The 19,840-nt window shown below is 37.3% G+C and overlaps 1 protein-coding gene across 4 annotated transcripts in view; it reads right to left on the bottom strand.

Annotated features, from left to right (window-relative positions):
- CADM2 (cell adhesion molecule 2) overlaps nt 1-19,840 on the bottom strand; it is a 568,805-nt gene that overhangs the window by 85,204 nt on the left and 463,761 nt on the right. For all 4 annotated transcript variants that reach the window (XM_064726979.1, XM_064727007.1, XM_064726989.1 and 1 more), the window contains one exon: nt 3,927-4,017. In XM_064726979.1, the coding sequence (XP_064583049.1) occupies nt 3,927-4,017 (91 nt within the window). The remainder of the gene's footprint in view (nt 1-3,926; nt 4,018-19,840) is intronic.

Below are 19,840 nucleotides of genomic sequence, written 5' to 3'. Positions count from 1 at the left end.
GTGCTAAGAATTGAAAAGGGAGGAGATTCAATTGGGTTTGAAACTACACAAAAGTACCTCCAAAAAAGGAATGCTGCTGAATAGTCACAATGAGTACAGAGGGTCTTGACCTTGGCTATGCAGAGAAATGACTAAATACATTTCTACCTGTAATTTGGAGAAAACAAAAAAAGCCCAAAACACAACAACCCTGGACATCAATATTAACAAAATTGTCAACAGCGTGAAGAAACCAGCGACTGAGTCTTGCAAAAGGAAAGACTAAGCTAACAAAAATACACATATTCAAAGTTTTCCAAAAGAAAACTCTTATTTTTTTTTATGCCAACTGTGCATTTATTAATTGGAAAAAATCCTCACAAATGCTATATCTCAAGATCTCTTAAAATATTACACATAATAGGGTATACTCCTAGAGGGAGTCATGTTTATCTGTAGTAAACTGATGAATATATTTCCTTTTTTCATGTGCATCAACAGAATAATTTAATTCAAAATGTCAGATTTATCCATACAATATCCCAGACACCAGTTTCTTAGAGCTGGTGCCTGAAGTGCTGCACAACAGGGTGAGAACATCACCAAATCCACGTGTCCTGCCTCTGCAAAGCCACCACAGAACAGGCAGGCAGGAGGCCTGGTGGGCTCCTTTTACTGGTATCATCCCACTTCCACAGCAGCAACACAGTGGTTACCCAAAAGAAGGTAATTTTCAGCTCCTGCCTCAAAGTAACAGAAATTAGCACAGGGCCTGACAGGAGCCAGAGCTGCCCTCATCCTCCCCGTGATGAGCAGAGAAGTAAAACAGCACAGCTACAGAATTAGTGCAGTCTGTCTTACACCCTCTTATGTTGCCTCACTGAATCACAATTCCATCTTCCTCTCCACCCCTCTCCCATGCCCCCAGCTTCTCCCCCTTAGCCCACTCTCAGCATCCCTGTTCCAACATTGGGATCTCTTTACCAAGACCATGAACCCATCCACAGCAAGTGGGAACCCCAGAGGCTGGGATAATCCCAGCCCACCTCACATACTGTGACAGCTGATGCTGCTCACATCCAAGGGTCTGAGGACATTTTTTCTCCTGGCTAATGACTGGCCAAGAGAAATCTTATACTCCAAATTTTGAAACCTCAGCAGGGCCCTAGATCTAACCCGTAGTACAGTTGTTCTTTGTAGTTGTTTTCTGTCCCTCTGCTGTATCCCTGGAGGATGCTGTTTCAGCAAGAGATGCTGAGTGCAGTTGATTTCTCACAGCTGCTGATTTCAGCAAGTCTTCCCTCCCATTTCCAGCTACAGGGCTGTAAGTTAGGAAGGGCTTTCCCTCAGGACTGTTGTGGATTGGAAACACAGCATCGAGGTAACGATGATGTGTGTGGTTTGAGGGACAGAATCCCCTTGCAGGAAGGTGATCCACCTTTCATGGTGATGAGCTGTAAGATGGTGTATGATGCTGTAAGTATCATACTTATGATGGTGCATGAGCTGTATGATGCTGTAAGTACATTCCAGCTTTAGCCTCATCCTGCTTTTCCCCTTTGGAAAAGAATTCCTCAGCAGCAGCTACCAGTATCATCAATGTCACCACAGCCACCACCTGGCTTCACCCCTTCTAAGTTTTCATCTCAAATGCCACATGGAACCTTGTGAAAATTGCTCTGGGATGCAAGAGAAATGCACCTCTAAGTAAGTGGTTATTTACTGCTGCCTGCAGGAAGCAGGAGAGACTGTGCCATAAAGTATCCAGAAATTAACCCATGGTGTGCAAACGGCTGTGAAGGACCACAGCTGGCCCCGAGCTCTCCATGAAGCCCACAACTCATCACTTACCTTGTGACACTGACATATCTGGGCTCAGTGAACCTCTCCAATTCCTCTCTCTCTCCCAGCCAGAGGTACTCACAATGCAGGTTGCGAGCATGACATTGCTGTTTCTCAAGCTAAGCCACTGCAAACTGCTCCCAGGAGGATGCCTATTTATTACTGGCCCTGTGCCATGAAAGACTGACCTAATGAAGCAATTCAGAGCAGCTGAAGTTGGCAGTGCCTGTGGCCTGGACAATTAGAGGTGCATTTATTGGCAAAATGTTTGTGTCCCAAAGGCTACCACATACAGATCCCCTGTCTGGATAATTCTGTCATGTGAAGATTTTTTTTTTCTTTCCCTTTCAAAACCACATGAAAGTTTTGCATTTGAATCATTTAAGGACAGAACATAGCTTTAATTAAAATAAATAAACAAATCAGTAATACCTTAATTGAACTCTCTTTAATTACTAAGTTATAACTAGTGCCTCCTAATATTTAAAGTATGTCCAGAATATAATGAGTACCAAATAGAAAATATTGCATATGCCAAGGTATCTCACTTTTACTCCTCTGATTCTTTCCCTGATCTGGCTGTGAGTGTGGAGCTGAGTGGGCCTAGAATGTCTCAAGTCTATTAACCAAAAGGAGCACTTAATCTGTTAAGTCATGAAGAAAATAGTGAGATAAGGAAAATGCTAAATATCACCCAGCCAATGGTGCACTCAGCGCAATCAGTGCTGACATCTTTCCTAAAATTAAGCACTTGCACATCTTCAGCAGATTTTGAAAATAAGGGGGAAACAGACTCTACCTCTTCATGCTCAGGGGAATTTTCAAGGGATATGAGATAAAAGGATAACTCCTCCTTCAGGTACGTTATAAAATCAAGAGAGGGCTCACAATGGATTTTTGTGTTACTGACAGAAGTATTTTTCTCAGAAACACACACCCAAATGCATCAGAAGTACACAGGTACAGAAAAGACCAATTGCATGGAGCATCAGGTTGGACTAATTAGATGGACTTCCAGTGTTTTGGTCTCAAGCAAGGAAGAAGCATGATCAAGATGCTCACCCAGCCAAGATATGGATGAAGGAGTTGCTTTAAAATGATGCAGGCACATAATATTAATAAAAAAGTACCTATGTAGTTTAAATTATGCCAGACATAACTCAGAGCTTTTGAAAACAGAAATTTTGGACTTAAATGCCTTACTTGCTCTAAATCTGACTTCAGGTTCCTACACAAAGCAATTCCATGAAGTCACTAAAGTTACACCAGGGAGAAATTCAGCCATAAGTGACATGATTTTTGCCATGCAATTTACACCTTTTCTAGGTTCTAAATATTATTCCACTACCATTTTCAAGACCATTCAAAATCTGTGTATCATCACAACACTATATATTGATCTTTTGATCAGAAGGTCAATATTTAGAAATTTGATTCATAATGACTTAATATTAAGCAAATGGATTATTGATATATATATTTATGAGTAAATATATAACAGCCCCTCTGAGCAGTTAACTGTTTCCAAGAGTCAAGTCTATTGAAGTAGTAGATTCTGTGCAAGGGTTAACCTCTGCACATTTGTCTCTAAAGATATTAATAGTAAAGATGTTAATTCCCAAGGAAAACAATTTACATTCTTAAAGCAGGCTACACCTTTCCAAATCTTGGTAGGAACAGGCAGCCAACTTGCACATGCAATTAAACTTCAAATTCCCCTGTAAATGGCAGCCAAAGTTCAATATATTTTTTTCTGAGGCTGGTTGATGTAGGAAGATTTTCATGAGATGTTTTCTCCTCTATCATCAATTTAATGATGTAAACAGAGATAGATTAAACCTGCACACCTTTCAGGTTGATATACCTGACAGGAAAAAAAAAAATCTCACAGCTGGAATTCTTCCTGAAAACTCAAATAGATGACAAAGTAAAAGAGCAATCTTCTATAGACACTTAATGAAGACAGGCTTCAAGGGGTTTTCTATACCAGAGAGTACTTTACACCCCAGGAGGAGACAAAGCCAGTAGATTTCTGCAGCTGAGGATTGCAGTCACAGCAGAATAAGTAAAATAACAAAAAACATATTACTTGTTAAATCACTTACACTGGTTTTCCTTTGGATTCACAAGTCAAAATTATAGATTGTCCTTCTTCAGGCCATGAATTGGAAGAAATGATTTTAACTAAAGGTGTATCTAGGAAGAAAAAAATAGACAACTTGTTGATATACACAAAAAAGATTTATTATCTAAGAGTACATTCTTCTCTATTTACAACAGACTAAACCCCAGATTTAATTTACACTTGGAGACAGTTTCATATGGAGCCTTGTGCAATTTCCATTGTCTTCAGGAAGGCAATAAAAATGACCAATGTAACTAAACCAGTAACTTTTTATATCCCTAGGAGACACAGATAGAAAGCATGTGTATACTAAGAGAAAACTATTTCTTATTTCTGTATTTGATGCAAATACTCCATATGACTATCCAAAAGTCTGATCTCTAACAACAAAATAAAGGAAAAAAAAAAACCATCTAGGATGAATAACAAGTACTCCATGCAATTGTTTGCCTATTTTTAGGCTGATATGATGGAATGCTGCTATTAGAGGAATGAATGCATTGGTGTACATTTGAATAAGAACCCTTTTGTTGTTGCAGAAGCTTGAAAGTCATAATAAAAAAGCTACAATGGGCTTTCAGATAAAATACCTTGTTACAGACATTTTACAGGATATTATTTCTGAAATGCAATAAAGCTGCCCCTAAACCATAACAATCTTAAACAGAATTTGCAAAGAGAATGTTTCAAATATCTGCAAAAAGCACTACAGAAGAATCTGCAATCTGTCCAATGTGATTTGATTAGTTTTATAGTTTTAATTGCAAAAAGATACACAATAGAGCTACTGCGAATTCATGCCAAATAAAGCATTTGAAGTAGCTCTTTAACTTTTAAAATATTTGCCACCTGGCTTGCAAGAATATATTTTCATAGTCAACATATGACTTAGAGGGCCACCTTTATAAAGAATAAAAAAAAGATGATAAAGGACTGTAACACATTTTTCCCTTAGGAAGAGGAAAAACAAAGTTCATTGTCACAGTGGAAAAAAAATCAGATTGAATAGAAACATTTCTATTTCTCCTCATGGTTTCTTTGTCTATAGCTTCCTAATACAAACCACTTTATCCTGCAAATCTAGGATACCTAAGTTTTGTCTCACTAAATTTGCAGTTGCTGTTTTCCTTAGCAGTGACACCACTGATGTCCTGTTATTAAGCAAATGTGAAGGAGCATGACAATATGACCTCACAAAATCAACCAAAAAGAAATTAAAAATATATGCTCTAACAATACAGCTTCTTATTGAGATGCCAATAGTCCTGCTGAACTCTAAATGACATCTGAACAATTAAAATTATGAAAAAAAAATCTGATTTTTGATTTTTTTATTTTCACACACCACAGAGTAACAGCACAAGACAAGAAGAGGGAAAGGCTTAGTGCAGACTCTCTGTAATTCCACTGAAAGTATTTTCAGCATCATTCAGCTTTCCAGAGCAGCTGCTCTAACCTTACACCAGTAGCAAATCTGTTCCACAAGTTCATATTTTTAAGGACCCTGCAAACCATTATGCAGGTGACTAATCCTTTGGAGGCCAGGCTGGCATTTTCTTCATTTTTAGCACATGCTTAAGGCACTGACCTCAAGTGCCTTAATAAATCAGGGCATCAAGTACTTCTGTGATTTCAGTGCTGCTGTTGAAGATGAATAAATTACTCTCTTGACTATACATTGAACCAGAGGAGCAAATTAGTATCAGATAGGAATACATGAAGAATTTAACTGAGGGAGGGAGGGAGACAGACAACTAATGCAATGAGATCAAGAGGTTTCCAGAGAAATATGAAAAAGAGCAAAACTCTGATGGAAGTAATCCTGACAGCCACGGGTGAAGGAAGAAATTAAAGGGCCATCTAGCTATTATTCCTGGCTTAAATATTTTAAAAAATTATCAGCATTTTTTGCAATACTGTAAATGACCCAAATAAAATTGAAGATGGGATTTCAGACAATTAAGCTTTCATCTGCATGGATCAATGCAGTGCTGCTTGCCCCTGCTTGAAGTTCCCATTCCTACTTTAATCCACCAGGCAGCTCTCTGTTCTCCACACACTTCTAAATGAAGCTTACTAACACAGAAAGGTCTTATATTTATGTTTCATCCTCTAAGGCACAACAAAGGGGTGTAGGAAATACATTCCCTAGTGGTTTTCCCTGCTAATTGACTTAAACAGTAACTACTTGTTTCTCTAAAGCAGGAAACACAGGGTTTAATTCAATATATAATTTTCTGGGAAGGCGACAATGGAAAATTTTTGCATTTTATTAATGATTCTTTTTCAAAAACTGGATATTCTATTTTGAGTGATTTATTCTCAGTATTACTATTTCTATATTTTATTTTTAGGCCATGCTTAATTTCTCTCCAGAATTAAAGTGCATATTTAAAAAGGAAAAACTTTTAAGATAAACCTGCCCTCTATCTTCACATTCACATCAATAATTTAAACTAAAAGAAATCTTCAGAATTGAATCAAAACTAACCTAAATATCTTATTTTTACAAAGATGATAGAACCCTGCTGACTGGTGCTTTTCCAGAACACAAGATGCTATTACAAAACACTACCTCCCACTGTGACTCTCATTTTGGAAAAACTGAAAAAGTATAAATGTACTCTATCAATACTGTGAGTTTTGACCTGTCACACTTAAAATATTAATCATACAACTGGAATATCACATGATCTCAAGCAAACACCAACATTAGAAAACAGCCTAAAGAAAGAAAATCAAGAAAGAGGTTGATTTCTTTTCAGATATGTTTATCAGCTTGTTATAAATAATGTAGAAATATAAAAAAAAAAATCTCCTTTTACAACCAGAGCAAAGGAGTAGAGTCAAGAGTAATGTGGGTCAGATCTTTTCCTCCTCCTCTAAACTCAGTAGAAAAATAACAATGTGTACAAAGCTGAACTTACCTGAACTTTAATAACTTGCACATTTTTAGTATTTAGCCCTGCAATTTCATGACAATAAAATACCATGGGCCAGTATTCAAAGCAAAATTCTTCTGAACAAGGGAGTGGTGACTACATTTTCTTTACAATATCCATAAATATGTCCTTATCCTGAGTTCTAAGAATATTATGGAGGAGATAAGTATTCCAAAAAGAATAAGCTTTGGGAAAGTCCAGTTCTATAAAAAAACCCCAGTGGTTTATGCGGGTGTAAGCACCACAGCAAGTTTTCTCAGTAAAAGGGACACACTGCTTTCAGTACCCAGTGGCTTTTATAGTTACATCCATGGCCCTCCAGTCTTTAGTCTGAGTCATGAGGTACTTATGAGCTGCAACTGGTTGCTACCACCAGCCTGAACTGAGGTTCAAACATGTCTTTACATATCTGCCACCCTCCATGAGCCCAGAATCTGCTAGTTTGTTTCTGGCCATACCAGCTACAGACAAGAATTATGACATGGCTCTTTTGTTTTGTATAACCTGTCATGATTCAGCAGACCAAAGGCAAAAGTTCCACTGAGTGATTCTGCTTCATCCATCTTTCTGGGATTTGGGCTCATCTCATCTCACAAGCCTGGGAAACCCATTCCAAAGCTTTGGGAAGATTTATCTATTTTTGATCAGGCTATGTCAGCTTCAGCAACACACAAAATCAGTAAACATATGTGGAAAATTGATACCAGCTTATACCAGTAAAAATCTGATCTGATACATGAAGAAACTAAACACTTCAACACTTGACTTTGGTTTTACTTTTAGTAGCAACTAATGGCAACATTCATACCTTGTGGAACTGCATAACTGACTGATTTAATCTCTTTGAAGCTATTTTCAAAATAAAGGTGGTTCTCATCAGTCACTAGACCTTTGCTCTTAAAAAGATCTATGCTTAAAGGTGTGTTTACTTTCAGAATGTACTTGTTGCTTTTACACTGTTTGAAATAAAATAGACTTCAGTATATATTTATATTATTTTATCACCAAGCCTTTATAAGGTTACATGCAGGATTAAATTCCTTCACATAAACTTACTCATATAAAGTAATCACATGAAAGCTGCTGGAAAAAATCCCTCACGATAAGTTATGTTACACTTCATGTGCAAACCCTCAACAAACACAGTGTAAAAATGGAAACCTGAATTCATAAAAGCAAACAAGCTTGCTAGGATTGTAAAACAGGCCAACAACAGAATCAAACAATTAATCTCTACTAGTTTCTTCTTAGTGCCATGATAGTAAAAGTGGAATTTGGCCTGTTTTTCATACTTATCTTCAGAAGTCCTTGGTCCCATCCGTTCTAAGCAAAACCTTTCATGGAACTCACAGCTCTGGCTGGATCACTAAATCAGACTATAATCCTTTGCATCCTAAGGCATTAATAAGCAACAGGTGTGTAGGAATAAGCACATGAAAAATCATTTTGTCAGACAAAGTGGTAGCATTACCATGAGGTTATGATAGGAACACAGGTTATAATCCTGTTTTATCAAATAATCCCTCCCTAATGTAATCATCTTCAGTCAATGTAATTACAATCCCAGAAACGGAAAATAAGACCACCTTTGTTCTTGGGCAGATGTTAGTGTTGGTAGAGCACATATATTTCATTGGCACTTGTAAGAAACAATTAGAGGCAGTAGACTAATCAGGATTAGGAATATTCATAATCTTTTAGTCATCAGAATTCCAAGAGTGCTGAAAATGCACTCCAAAGAACCATGCAGCAGTCTTTCCTCCAGGTATTTTTAATATATGTATTACTTTAGCTGCAATATAAACTCCTTGCCCCTAGATTTCTCTACACATTCTGTTAAAAGGTAAATCTCAGCTTCCATTGGGGTTCCAGTGAAAGGAGGATTAACAGAAAAAGTCTTAGTGGTTCTCCTCTGCAGAAATTTACACAGGAATATTGTATCAGATGTACAGATCCAAGTCAGGGTTCCTAATTTGCAAATTTTTCTGCTGAGTTATAGATTTAAAAAAAAAAATGCAATAATTTGCTATGAAGTTTAAGCTTAGCACCCCAAATATCTTCCAATGTGGCTGAAAGCAGAACAGACAAGTTCACCTCCTTCTTTTCCTTTACAAGGGTAGAATTACTAATCCCAAGGGTCCTGTACTTCAGCAGTCTACATTTAAGAGGCCTGTTCTACCTCCATGACTCAGGAAGCCACTTCTGCACTCCCTCACTTAGACATAATTTGATTTTTGTGAGAAGTGCTAATCAATCCATCAAGATCAGTTATTAGACCCCATGCAGTGATTTATGAGTAAAAGAGGTTACTTACTCCACTGAGTACTGAAGTGCTCACTCTATGTTGATCAGATCAGCAAACTACTTATTGGAAGTAATTTAGAGATTAGATCATTCAGCCTTTGGAGTTCATGGATTAAGATTTTGGTGTGGTTTAGAGTGCAAGGACCTCTCATGCAGTAGCAGAGGTCAGCCAGGAATGCCAAAGTCTCCTTTCCAGACAGATTTTGAACTAAGATTTCACTTTGAATCTGAAAAGGCTCTTTTTCCTACCTATTTTCTAGTTTGGATAAAGCAGGATATTCTGACACACTAAAAAAAACAAACCTAGGTATTAGAAATTTTTTAGCTCAATACACATCATGAGCTAGAATTCCTCAAACAATTCAGTACTGTGCAAATTGCCTCTATTTACATTCATTGCAAACATAACACGGAATATATCCTTCATTTAATACTTAGAAAGGTTTTCTAGAGCTAAATTAGGATATTTATGAAAAGAAAAACTCATAAAACTTTAAAAATCCCCACCTTTTTCCTAGAAAAGTGTCAATCTGTAGCATCTTTGGTACATTCATCCTTGGGCTTTACATGCAAAGAAATTACTTAATTTTTTTAAAGTACTTTTTGATCTGGTGGCCTCAGAGTAGCTTTCTTATGTTTCAAAGATGACAACATTTTTGAATGTTTAAATAAGATTTTTTTAAAATAAATTAAATAAATGTCAACACAATGCCATAAGCAGATCTTAGATATTATACTAATACCAACACAAACTTAGGAAAACTTTTTTCTGCCTGTCCAAACTGGCAACAAATATATTCTCGGCTAATATGCCAAAGTAAAATGGCATCACAGAAGATGTGGTTTCTTCCACATTTCAATTAAAACCTCCTGTAGTATTATCCATTTAAGGTCTCATATGCTATACAGTAATTTTGCCAAATGTTTGGATCTTTTTGTACATGTTTAGCATGATTTTCTCAAGATTAATGCAATCCAATAATTAATATTTAAAACCAAAAGATTGTATTTACTGTCTAAGTAATAATTAATTCATAAAGTAATACTGGTCTCAACTTTTAGTTTTGGGTAGCTTGGTTCGCATAATTTTAAGAAACTGGGTGATAGTGGTGGATTAGTCAACTCAGGATATAGTGTCAAGCAGAAATCACATTTCTCTTGATTTCTTCCTTTTCCTTCATCAAAGAAAGCTTTTTTTTTTTCTGTTGCAGAATATTAAAATACCTAGCACAGAAAACATGTCCCATTTGGTGACAGTAACATATAATGTTCAATATATACAAGGTGCATAGAGAAAGATAAATCTTTTGAATTATTTTAGTTTATGAGTCTTTGGGGATCAAAAGGAAAAATCCGTTGGTCAGGTTCTTTTCTGTATGCACAGCCCACATCAGTGTGATATATGCTGCCTAAATCTCTTTTTCTTAAAACATGAGGGATTCTGTGCTTATTTTCTCTTTCTTTTTGCCACAATGTCCTATTTAGTCTTGAAATTCCTAGCAAAAAGGGCTAAACTTTGTGAAAACTGTAGAAAAAAGGAGACACAGCTGGTCAAACATTTGCATGTGATGAACAAAAACCTAACAGCTCTACACAACATATCACTACAACAAACACATTAAACCTCCAAAACAAGGCTCTTCTAACTGTTTAGTTTCCATGCAGCCAAATTGTCAGGTGTCTATCTCAAAACCAGGGCAGAAACAATCTTGTCCCCAATTGTGTCATAAATAATTGAAAGCAGCTCATTAACATCATTTGACCCCAAGCCTCTGCTGGAATACTTTGATTCTGATGCATCTTTCCTTTAAAAGTGACTCTCTCTCTGTAGTTTGTGTTATGAATGCCTCTCAAGCTGCAGCAAGAAGTTGAGTTTGTTGGAATGAAACCTGTGATCCTTGCTGGACTTGCTGTTTGAGTGCAAATTATGTTAACAGCAAAAGGAAAGACGCAGGAGAGGTCCAGGGAGGGGCAAACACTTTGCTGGCTGCGTTTGTCAGGGGAAGCAAGCGCTCACAATACATCAGGCTGTGCTACAAGTGTTACTTACACTCCTCCTGCTAAAAGCACTGATACCACCTCCTTATTTCATCTTTTAGGATGATGAGTAGATGGCTTTAATTACCTTTTGTCACTAGAAATTTTCTCCTATACTCAATGATTTTAAAAGCCTTAAAAGCACTGCTAGTAAGAAAAGGCTTTGTTTAACAACCTAGCAGAGCACTACTGGATCCAACAGGGTGGAATATGATGAAGGATCCATTCAGGAAGAAAGCTGTGCTTGTGTGACAGAGCAGCTCTTCCCACTCTGATCACTGAGCATCCCATGGATGCCAGGTTTTACCTTCCTGGACCCTAAGCAACACAGGGAACATGTCTTATTAATTACTCGCCAGTTCAGGATACACCCAGCTGAGCTCCAGGCAGCCCAGATAAAACACACAGATCTTTTCTGTGGTGTAACATCCATGTCATGGCTGCCAGGTCATCTGGCAAGGAAAGGGATAACCCCCACCTTCCTCCCATTACCCACTGACTATTTCCAGAATACTCCAATTTCTGAATTAATCACTTAATCTTGTGCAGCAGCACCTGCTGCCTGGATCTATAATACTCAGATTTACCATGCTATTTTTAATAAATATATTTACCTTGTTGTTGTTTTTTTGATTTGAACACACACCACCGTTTTCTCTTTGTACCAGACTGCAAGTTACTATAACTGGTTCATTACAACACATTTTTCTCCTTTCAGGTTTAGCTAAATTATGAGCTACCAACAGCATGTCTTTACTTCATGGTTTTATTTTATGACTGCAAACCTTCTGAATACTGAAAAGCTTTCATAAATTTCTCAGATATTTTAGTGTGGCAGTGCACAACAACAGTTCTGGTGCTATCATTTTAAAAAATGTTATAAAATCTAACAGTCTGATAATAAAAGATTATTGCTGCCTGGTAATAAATGGCTGCCAGATGATAAGATTTTAAAAGTTTTCCTGAGAGACTAATTCATTTATTGTCTACCCATTTTTGTCTGTTTTTCTTCAAAATGCATGTTTGTGAAATCTATTTATGTCACAGCCTTCTACATTTTTCATTGCGCTTTTTCTCTCTCTTATATCTTTGGAACCTTTCCATCATTTCCAGATGCAAAGATAAAATAAGCAGATACCTCTGAAAATGATGATATATCTACTTTCTAAATTAATTAGCACTGGAGTGAGCACAGGCAAGTTTCAGGAACTTTTTTTTTCCTTCAAAAACTATAAGATTATAATTTTCATACATGGATAGCAATTACAAAGCTCATTGAAAACTTTGTAGTCCTATATAATTTCATTCCTGTTTCTAAAAAATGTAAGAAAATAAGCTTAGGAAAGAAGAGACTTTGAAAGTAAATTCCAAGGACAAACCACTCCAGCATGCACAAAAATAAGCATCAGATTGGATATCCTAAATGAGACCAGAAAGAGGAGAGAGGAGCACTTTAATCAGTTCTGTGCAAGTGCTCACCATTTTAATAGCTTTTACACTTACCAGCTGTGCATCCTACAGCTGTGAATCAGCATTTCCACAAATTTGGCTTATTTTGTAAATGGCAAGCAGCATGGCTTCTGTCTGTGCACTGCTGCCTTGAATAAGCACTTAGGTGCAAGTCTGCCTTGGTGACTTCACCAAAGTAGCCTGGCAGATGCAGGAAGTTTGATACTCTGCTTCAGAAAAAAATGAATAACTCATTGCTTAAATAGATGAGAGAAAAAAAATCAATATTATGTATCTGAAAATTATTCATTTAGTAATATTTGTGGGTGAGTCAATCTCATTCAAGCAATTGTGCCATTGCAATGGCATTTAATTTCAATAAAAGTATTCAACAACAATGTGAAATTAAGCCTTATGATAGTACTTCAATACTTAGGTTTGACAGAAGTGAATACTTGGTACCATATCCAAATGGATATTCCAATGCATTCTTTTTGTACTCCTTTAAAACTGCTTTGCAGTTAAGCAGAACCAGAAACAGCATATGGTCCCTTTGTTACCTGAGATTCTTTGATGAATTCTGTTGTGTCATCCTTAATCTCATCTGGTTTATTTTAAAATTATGTTTGTTGTAGGAAAGAGTAATAACAGCTTGTAACAGGAGAGTGTAAATGCACTCTCCTGGACGCAAAACAAGAAAGTGGATGCCAATGTGGGGGAAAAGAAAGATTGATCAGTTAAATATTCCCTCCTGACACTCACATTACATGAATGCTTCAATTTGAGTACCAACCTGGCAGGAAACCATTAAGTTACTAATTCTGTGGGCATTGATTATGTGGTACTTTGTTAAAGATATCCATTGGACTTGTTTCAGCACCTCACCTGCTGCTCATGCCAGGCTCCTTCCCCACAATTGCTGAAGCACAATTAAGGATGTGAAATGTGGTGGTACATAACATGTGGCTTGGAGTTTTGGGAGCAGGAAAAAGAAGCTGGAAGTACAACACCTAAGCTCCACAGTTCCCTCCTGCTCCATTTCAAATGTTGACAGCTTTACCATGCCTTTGTCACGTAATGTGCTCTTTGATCATTCTTACCTACTCTGTGCTTGGCCTTCACACAGGCAGAGATAAATGTAAGCACATCAGTAGCCCCTGCTGAATTAGCGGAGGACAGAGTGGCCCTGTCACTGCAGCTCTGAGTGTGCCACACACCTCCATGGGGATAGCACCAGACAACAGCCACTCCCCGTTACGTGGCTTCGCAGAATGGGTCACTGGTTTTTGAATTATGCAATAAGTCCCATACACACATGAATGATATGGTAGAACCAATATTTTCTTTGCAAATTAGTTCTGTTTTCTCCAGTGAATGCAAGTGATGAAGCTTGTTTTTACAACTTTCATCGTGTTTAATTATTTTTGTCATGCCACTTTTTCCGAGTAAACAGTAAAATCTGTTTCATTTAGCATCTCCATTGCCTTATACTGTGTTCTCTCAAACTTATTTATGTTTTATCTCACTTTGGCTGTTAAGAGAAGGAAAAAAAGAAAAGACAAAGAAAAGTCTTCTGCCTAAACCACATTATAAAAAAATGCTGAACTTTAAGAGAGTGCATGACCTTTCAGTGTAATTTTATCTTCTGCTTTCTCAGATTCTTTTGTTTAAAGCCTTCATTGTTCTGTTGTATCTGACTTGAGTTATCTTGAATATGGTTTAAGAACTTGAGAACATCCATAACTGTTGGAGGAGTTAAATGAGAGCTCTGGATGCTCAGCATTTCCAAATACCTTCAGTCCTTTCTCTGACATTCATATCAGATATTAGACACTATAAACATTTAGTCTATACACAAATAAGTAAGCAGTAGCATCAGGAAATGAAAATTTGCTTTTCTTGAAAATATTCATTCCACCCTTGTGAATGGCAAACTGCTCTTCCTTGGGAGGTTCTGGTAATGATCTCTACATTTGTTTTTTATCTTTTCTCTCCAGAATGTCTCACCTGCTTGCTAGTCTTTCCTACTTTTAATATTATTTAACCGTCCCCCCAAACTGCCTTTAAAACCCTCTGGAGCCCTCTCTTAGTCACACAACAGGCACATGGAATATCTTCCTGCCCACACCAGATTTCAAAGATTTTATGCAGAGTAGACAAGCTACCCTGTGGATTTTCTACATAAGATTTTGCAGAGAAATAAATTAGATTATATTTCACTTGTAAACCATATTTGAACATAAACCTCCAGATGGTAAAGGTCAGGATTGTACATTAACCCTTTGAACTGGATATCCCCTTTGAAAGATGAAAGTTTGGCAGTAAATGGACTTACAAGTTTATGAATTATTTTGCATTTAAATAATGGATTTCTTATTTTCATCCATCATTAACCTAATTGATCTCATTTAAACATGCAAATTGTAGCAGTGAACTTTTCTGTTCACAGATATCATCCTTTACTGTGTACAGTAACTATCCTTTAAGTTTCATTTGTTTCAGGCATTCACCAGTATGAAAAGTTTAATAAATGTAACTGTACTAATTAACAAAGTGCTTACATAATTATTGAGCTATATAATTAACATTTTACTTAATTTTCATTCAATATGAAGAAATGTAGAGTACTGAAACTGTAGCTTTTAAATTGCATTCTCATTATTACTGTTTTTATCTGCATCTGACACTGGTAAGTATAGAAACATCCCTCCTTTAAGGGAGATAGACCAGCAGCTGGTCCGAAAGTATTGTATTGAGATCTATTTATTTTCCATATTAACCTTCACAGGAACAAAAAACCAAAACAAAACCCAAACCTGTTTGGGTTGGTTGAGTGTCACAACATGGGTGAGTCTTGTGTGGGAACCTGAATGTGTAAAAAGGATAAATTTATATGAGAGTCAACTGGAAGACACCAGAACTGTCTCCTTCTCAAGGTCACAGCATTCCATCAGTGAAAGACAAAAGCACGAACAGTGCTCAGAATCTCCTTTCAGATTCAGGGAACCATTTCTGAAAACATCCAGCTTTTCCTCATGAGCTTCTGTCCAGGAACCTGAAGAGCTCACAGGTTTTCACTGAAAGTGAAGGACATCCCTGCTTGCTTTAGGCTTACAGAGATCATCTGTGATCAGAGGCTTTGTAAGAAACCAAGGTCCTGTCTGCACATCAGACAGAAAATATAGCCCCCTCTTTCTTCTTAAGCTGGAACAAAAGGTGGCTTTAATCAATAAGATCAAGCATCAAATATTGGCCTCCTTCCACAAGTTCCAGAGGTCTCTGAGGTATCACAGCCCTAAACCACTCAAATTATTCCATGATAAAATGGTTGTAGGAAGAGAGAAAATCATGCTAGTTTGAAAAAGAGAACTGCAAAGCCCTGGATGTGCAAATCTCAGGTGAGTTGGTTTTTTTTTTTGGTGACTCTAGGGAATTATGTGCCTGGAAAATCCAGGTCTTTTCACTGTATCAGAAGTTATACGAGAATTGTGTGGTTGAACTCATTGGTGGAAGTCATCATCACACAGACATTTTCTCTCTTGGCAACATCAAAACACGTTTCAATTCTCACAAGAATTGCAACTATTTTCACTCCTGATTCAATACACAGGCTATTTGTTTGAGTTCATCTAGTATTTTGGGGCAATGATAAAAATAAAATCAAAGAAAAATTGAAAGGCTATGTTATGACACCTTATTATCCTAGTTAACATAGCATTTTCTGACTCTGGGGATGCATCTCTTGCCAGATTGTCCATACAAAGGTTGTGGCAGTGCGTAATCACACCAAATGTTACCAGATTTTACTTCCAGCCAGTGTGTCTGTTGGGGTGCCACAGAGTATAAGGAAGAGATGGTCACAAGCAAATGAGAATGACCAACAACTCCGTTGACTGATTAGAAACCAAAGAGATGAGCATCAGTGAAAGAAATTTCTTTTAAGTCTCAAATTTTCTTCACTTCAGATAAACCTATGCTCTGCCTAGGGAGTAAAAGCTACTTCCAAAAAAAAAAGGGAGATGTGCCCTTATTCCTAAAGCATAGATGTCGCTTAACTCTGGGAAAGTTCTGGGAACACATATCACAAATCAAAAAGGGAAAAAAAAAAAAAAGCAAATCAGAGGAGATATGCCAAAGTGCAAAAGCAAAGATGTTTTTTTAAGCACAAAATGGGGGGAAACAACTAAAGTAAGTAAAGAGAAAGGAGTACATGAAGAGAAAATTAGAATCAGCTTCAAAAAGACAAATGGCCACACAGCTTAAGGAAAATGAATGTGTGACACATATTTTAATCATTTACAGTACAGAAGGACCATATGTAGGCAGCAAAGTTTTCCTTTCCTCTCCTATTTTATTATAGCTAAGAAGTATTCCATTTTGTGTGCTTTTGCATGGGCACACATCTGTCCTTTCTGAGTTACAAAAAGTCAGCAAGTCTGGGTAGAGACAGGCACCTTGAAGAGCCACTAACATATTTAACATGTGACATTCATTAGAATTGAACATTAGGACTTAAGGAACACAGGGGTTTTTGTCTCTATATACTGTTCTGATGGGCAGTTCTGAGTCTTTTAGACATTCATCAAAGATACAGGGTCCAGCACCCAACTATGCAGGACTCTTTTCTTGCCTGTTTTTAGAATGCTTTAGTTCATGTAGTGCTATATGAAGGTGCAGTACATTATATACTACAATTAATAAATTTTTATATATTCACACACATTTTTTACTCATTTTTGTTAAGAATGTGTATTTTAGAAACTATATTCCAACAAAAACTTGAAAGCAGCCAAGCAGAAATGTGTGCTAAACCCTCGTAGCGAGCATCAGGGAACTCTCTGATGAAATGACTCTGCTTGCACCAGCAGAAATTCTGGACCCATCTTGCCATCAGGGAAGCCTCCATTTGCTGTTACATCAGGAGTGAGAGGGGCAGGGTGCTGTCAGACACACGTGCACACACAGACACCCCGTGTTCTACACGGCTGCACCAGCGCGTGGCTGATCCGATCCACAGCCTGCTGCACTCCCAGGGCTTTCTTTACTTAATGCAAAATCAATACCTTTATTTCCAGGACAGCAATTCCAACATTCTCATGGAATGGCTGCCTAATTTTAAAGTCAAGTCCAGATGTTCATTGCAAAAGAATCTAATAACAGCTCACAAAAGAAGAAGTGTGCCTATCCCACAAATATGTTGGAATAGCATGTGGAAGCAAGTTAGCTGACAGCTATAGATTTGTCAGGCCGACAATTCACTGCACATCTGTGTCTGCCAGTGTGGAATTTACTCAAAATTGCCTCTCTAGACACTTCTTTACATAACACATATTTAGCTTATTAGTGCTGTCATTTGGGAGTGTGGTCAGCTTTTGAGCAAAATCTCACTGAGTCCATTAGCACGGATCACATCGCAGCTGCCATTTTAGAAGCACGATGATTAGGTTTGAAGTTCAAATGATTTGATTTCACTTTAAGGCTTCAAAAGCAGCCTCTGGGGTAGATTTACACAATTAATTTTTACTGAGGTCTGCTGGGTAATTTACTGTAGTCAGAGAACCTTCACTAAGGTAAGGTAATTATCACTGGGTAATTTTATGGCACTCCATTCAGTAAGAAGCAACATGTTGGCTGTTTTCTGCTCAGATAAGACCTGGAAGAAAGAGAAGATGCTTCTTTTGGAATCAGAACATGTCTGCAACACTGAGGAGGGATGAGGAGGATTCACTGACTTCCTAGATGCGAGCCACAAGTTGTACATGCCCTCAAAATGTCTTTTCAGGAGCGTGCACAAGGACTTAGACAATCTCTTAAAAATTGTACTGAGAAGCTTTCAAAACTGAAGCACTGTACCCATCATTCTTTAATACAGGAACAAAGAATACATTCTTTGTTTAGTCTGAACACAGAAGTAAACAATGAAATTAAGTATCCCTTTGAGATTTGTATTTATCACTTACAAGAAGCACTTGCTAATAATCAGTGGCAGCTGGGCTGACAAGCAAACTTCAGAGCAAAGCCAGAGGGGATACAAGTCTATTTTAGGTTTGCTATTGACAGTAAGGGTCACAGGCAAAATAAACTCAGCAAGCAGTGTCATGCTACCACAAACCTCTGCTGGCCAAGCAGAAACTAAATTACAGGCCAACCTTTCAGCACAGCAGAAAGACTTGGGCAATTGGGCTGCCCTGCAGTGCACAGAGCACAACACAGAGATGAACAGGATTAAGCACAAGTGAGGTATAACATAAATTACAGACAAATAAATCAAAAGATTGGAGGAGCTAATTGTCCTGTAGTCTGGAGTGGGGGTATGCTATGCTTTCCCCTATTATTTTAATATTTTGAGTTTGCAAAATTAATATGTGAAGCCCTGTAGAAACAAGGATTGACCACTCTCACTTTCAAAATAATAATATAGATAAACTCCACTGTCAGACTGAACTATAAGAAAGAAAGGAAAGCAAAGAGCAGCAGAAGGACTTAGGCACTATTTCTATCCCATATACATAAATATGAATAATAGAAAATAAAAAACTTTGAGTGTAAAAGTTTAGTCCTCAGCTTCATTTCATACACTGTAGCACTACTGGGAAAGCTTATTTAATTTCTCTATCACAATAATAAAACATAAGAGTTGTGTAAGGGGAAGATGAGGGAATAAACAAATTCTATATCTGATGGCTTTCGTTTTGTTAAGTTGACTTCCTACTAAAGTTGATGATAAAAACAGCTGTGTGGACTCATAAGCACTTCTATCTACATCTCTCCATGGACTAATTACAAATATCTGTTTCATACAGTCCCAGCATCTAAGTCAGATTTAATTTTGTTCTATCTTTCACTAGGCATATTTCAAAACCTGTCATTTCATTTCATTATTTTGCTTTCTTTTTTCTCTACCTATCATCCACTGGATGCAAACACAACCCTGCATTTTCTACTGTTCTCTTCTATTTTCCTTTGCTTTTTGGTTTGTTTGTTTGTTTTGATGGAGCCACAAATTTTGTCCATTGTCAGGGGCCAGTTGCTTGAAACAAAGCAGGATTTTCAACTTTCAAGCATAATTATACAGGGCAGAAATGCCTAGACAAGTTCTTATTGCACTTTCCTTCTAACTGGTGATGATACACTGATAATTCATGAGGAGCATCCGTGTTTT

The sequence above is a fragment of the Zonotrichia leucophrys genome, chromosome 1 (assembly GCF_028769735.1).
Source record: "Zonotrichia leucophrys gambelii isolate GWCS_2022_RI chromosome 1, RI_Zleu_2.0, whole genome shotgun sequence".
Taxonomy (NCBI): Eukaryota; Metazoa; Chordata; class Aves; order Passeriformes; family Passerellidae; genus Zonotrichia; species Zonotrichia leucophrys.
The sequence above is the reverse complement of the archived record's forward strand: the minus strand, read 5'-3'. Positions and strand labels throughout refer to the sequence as shown.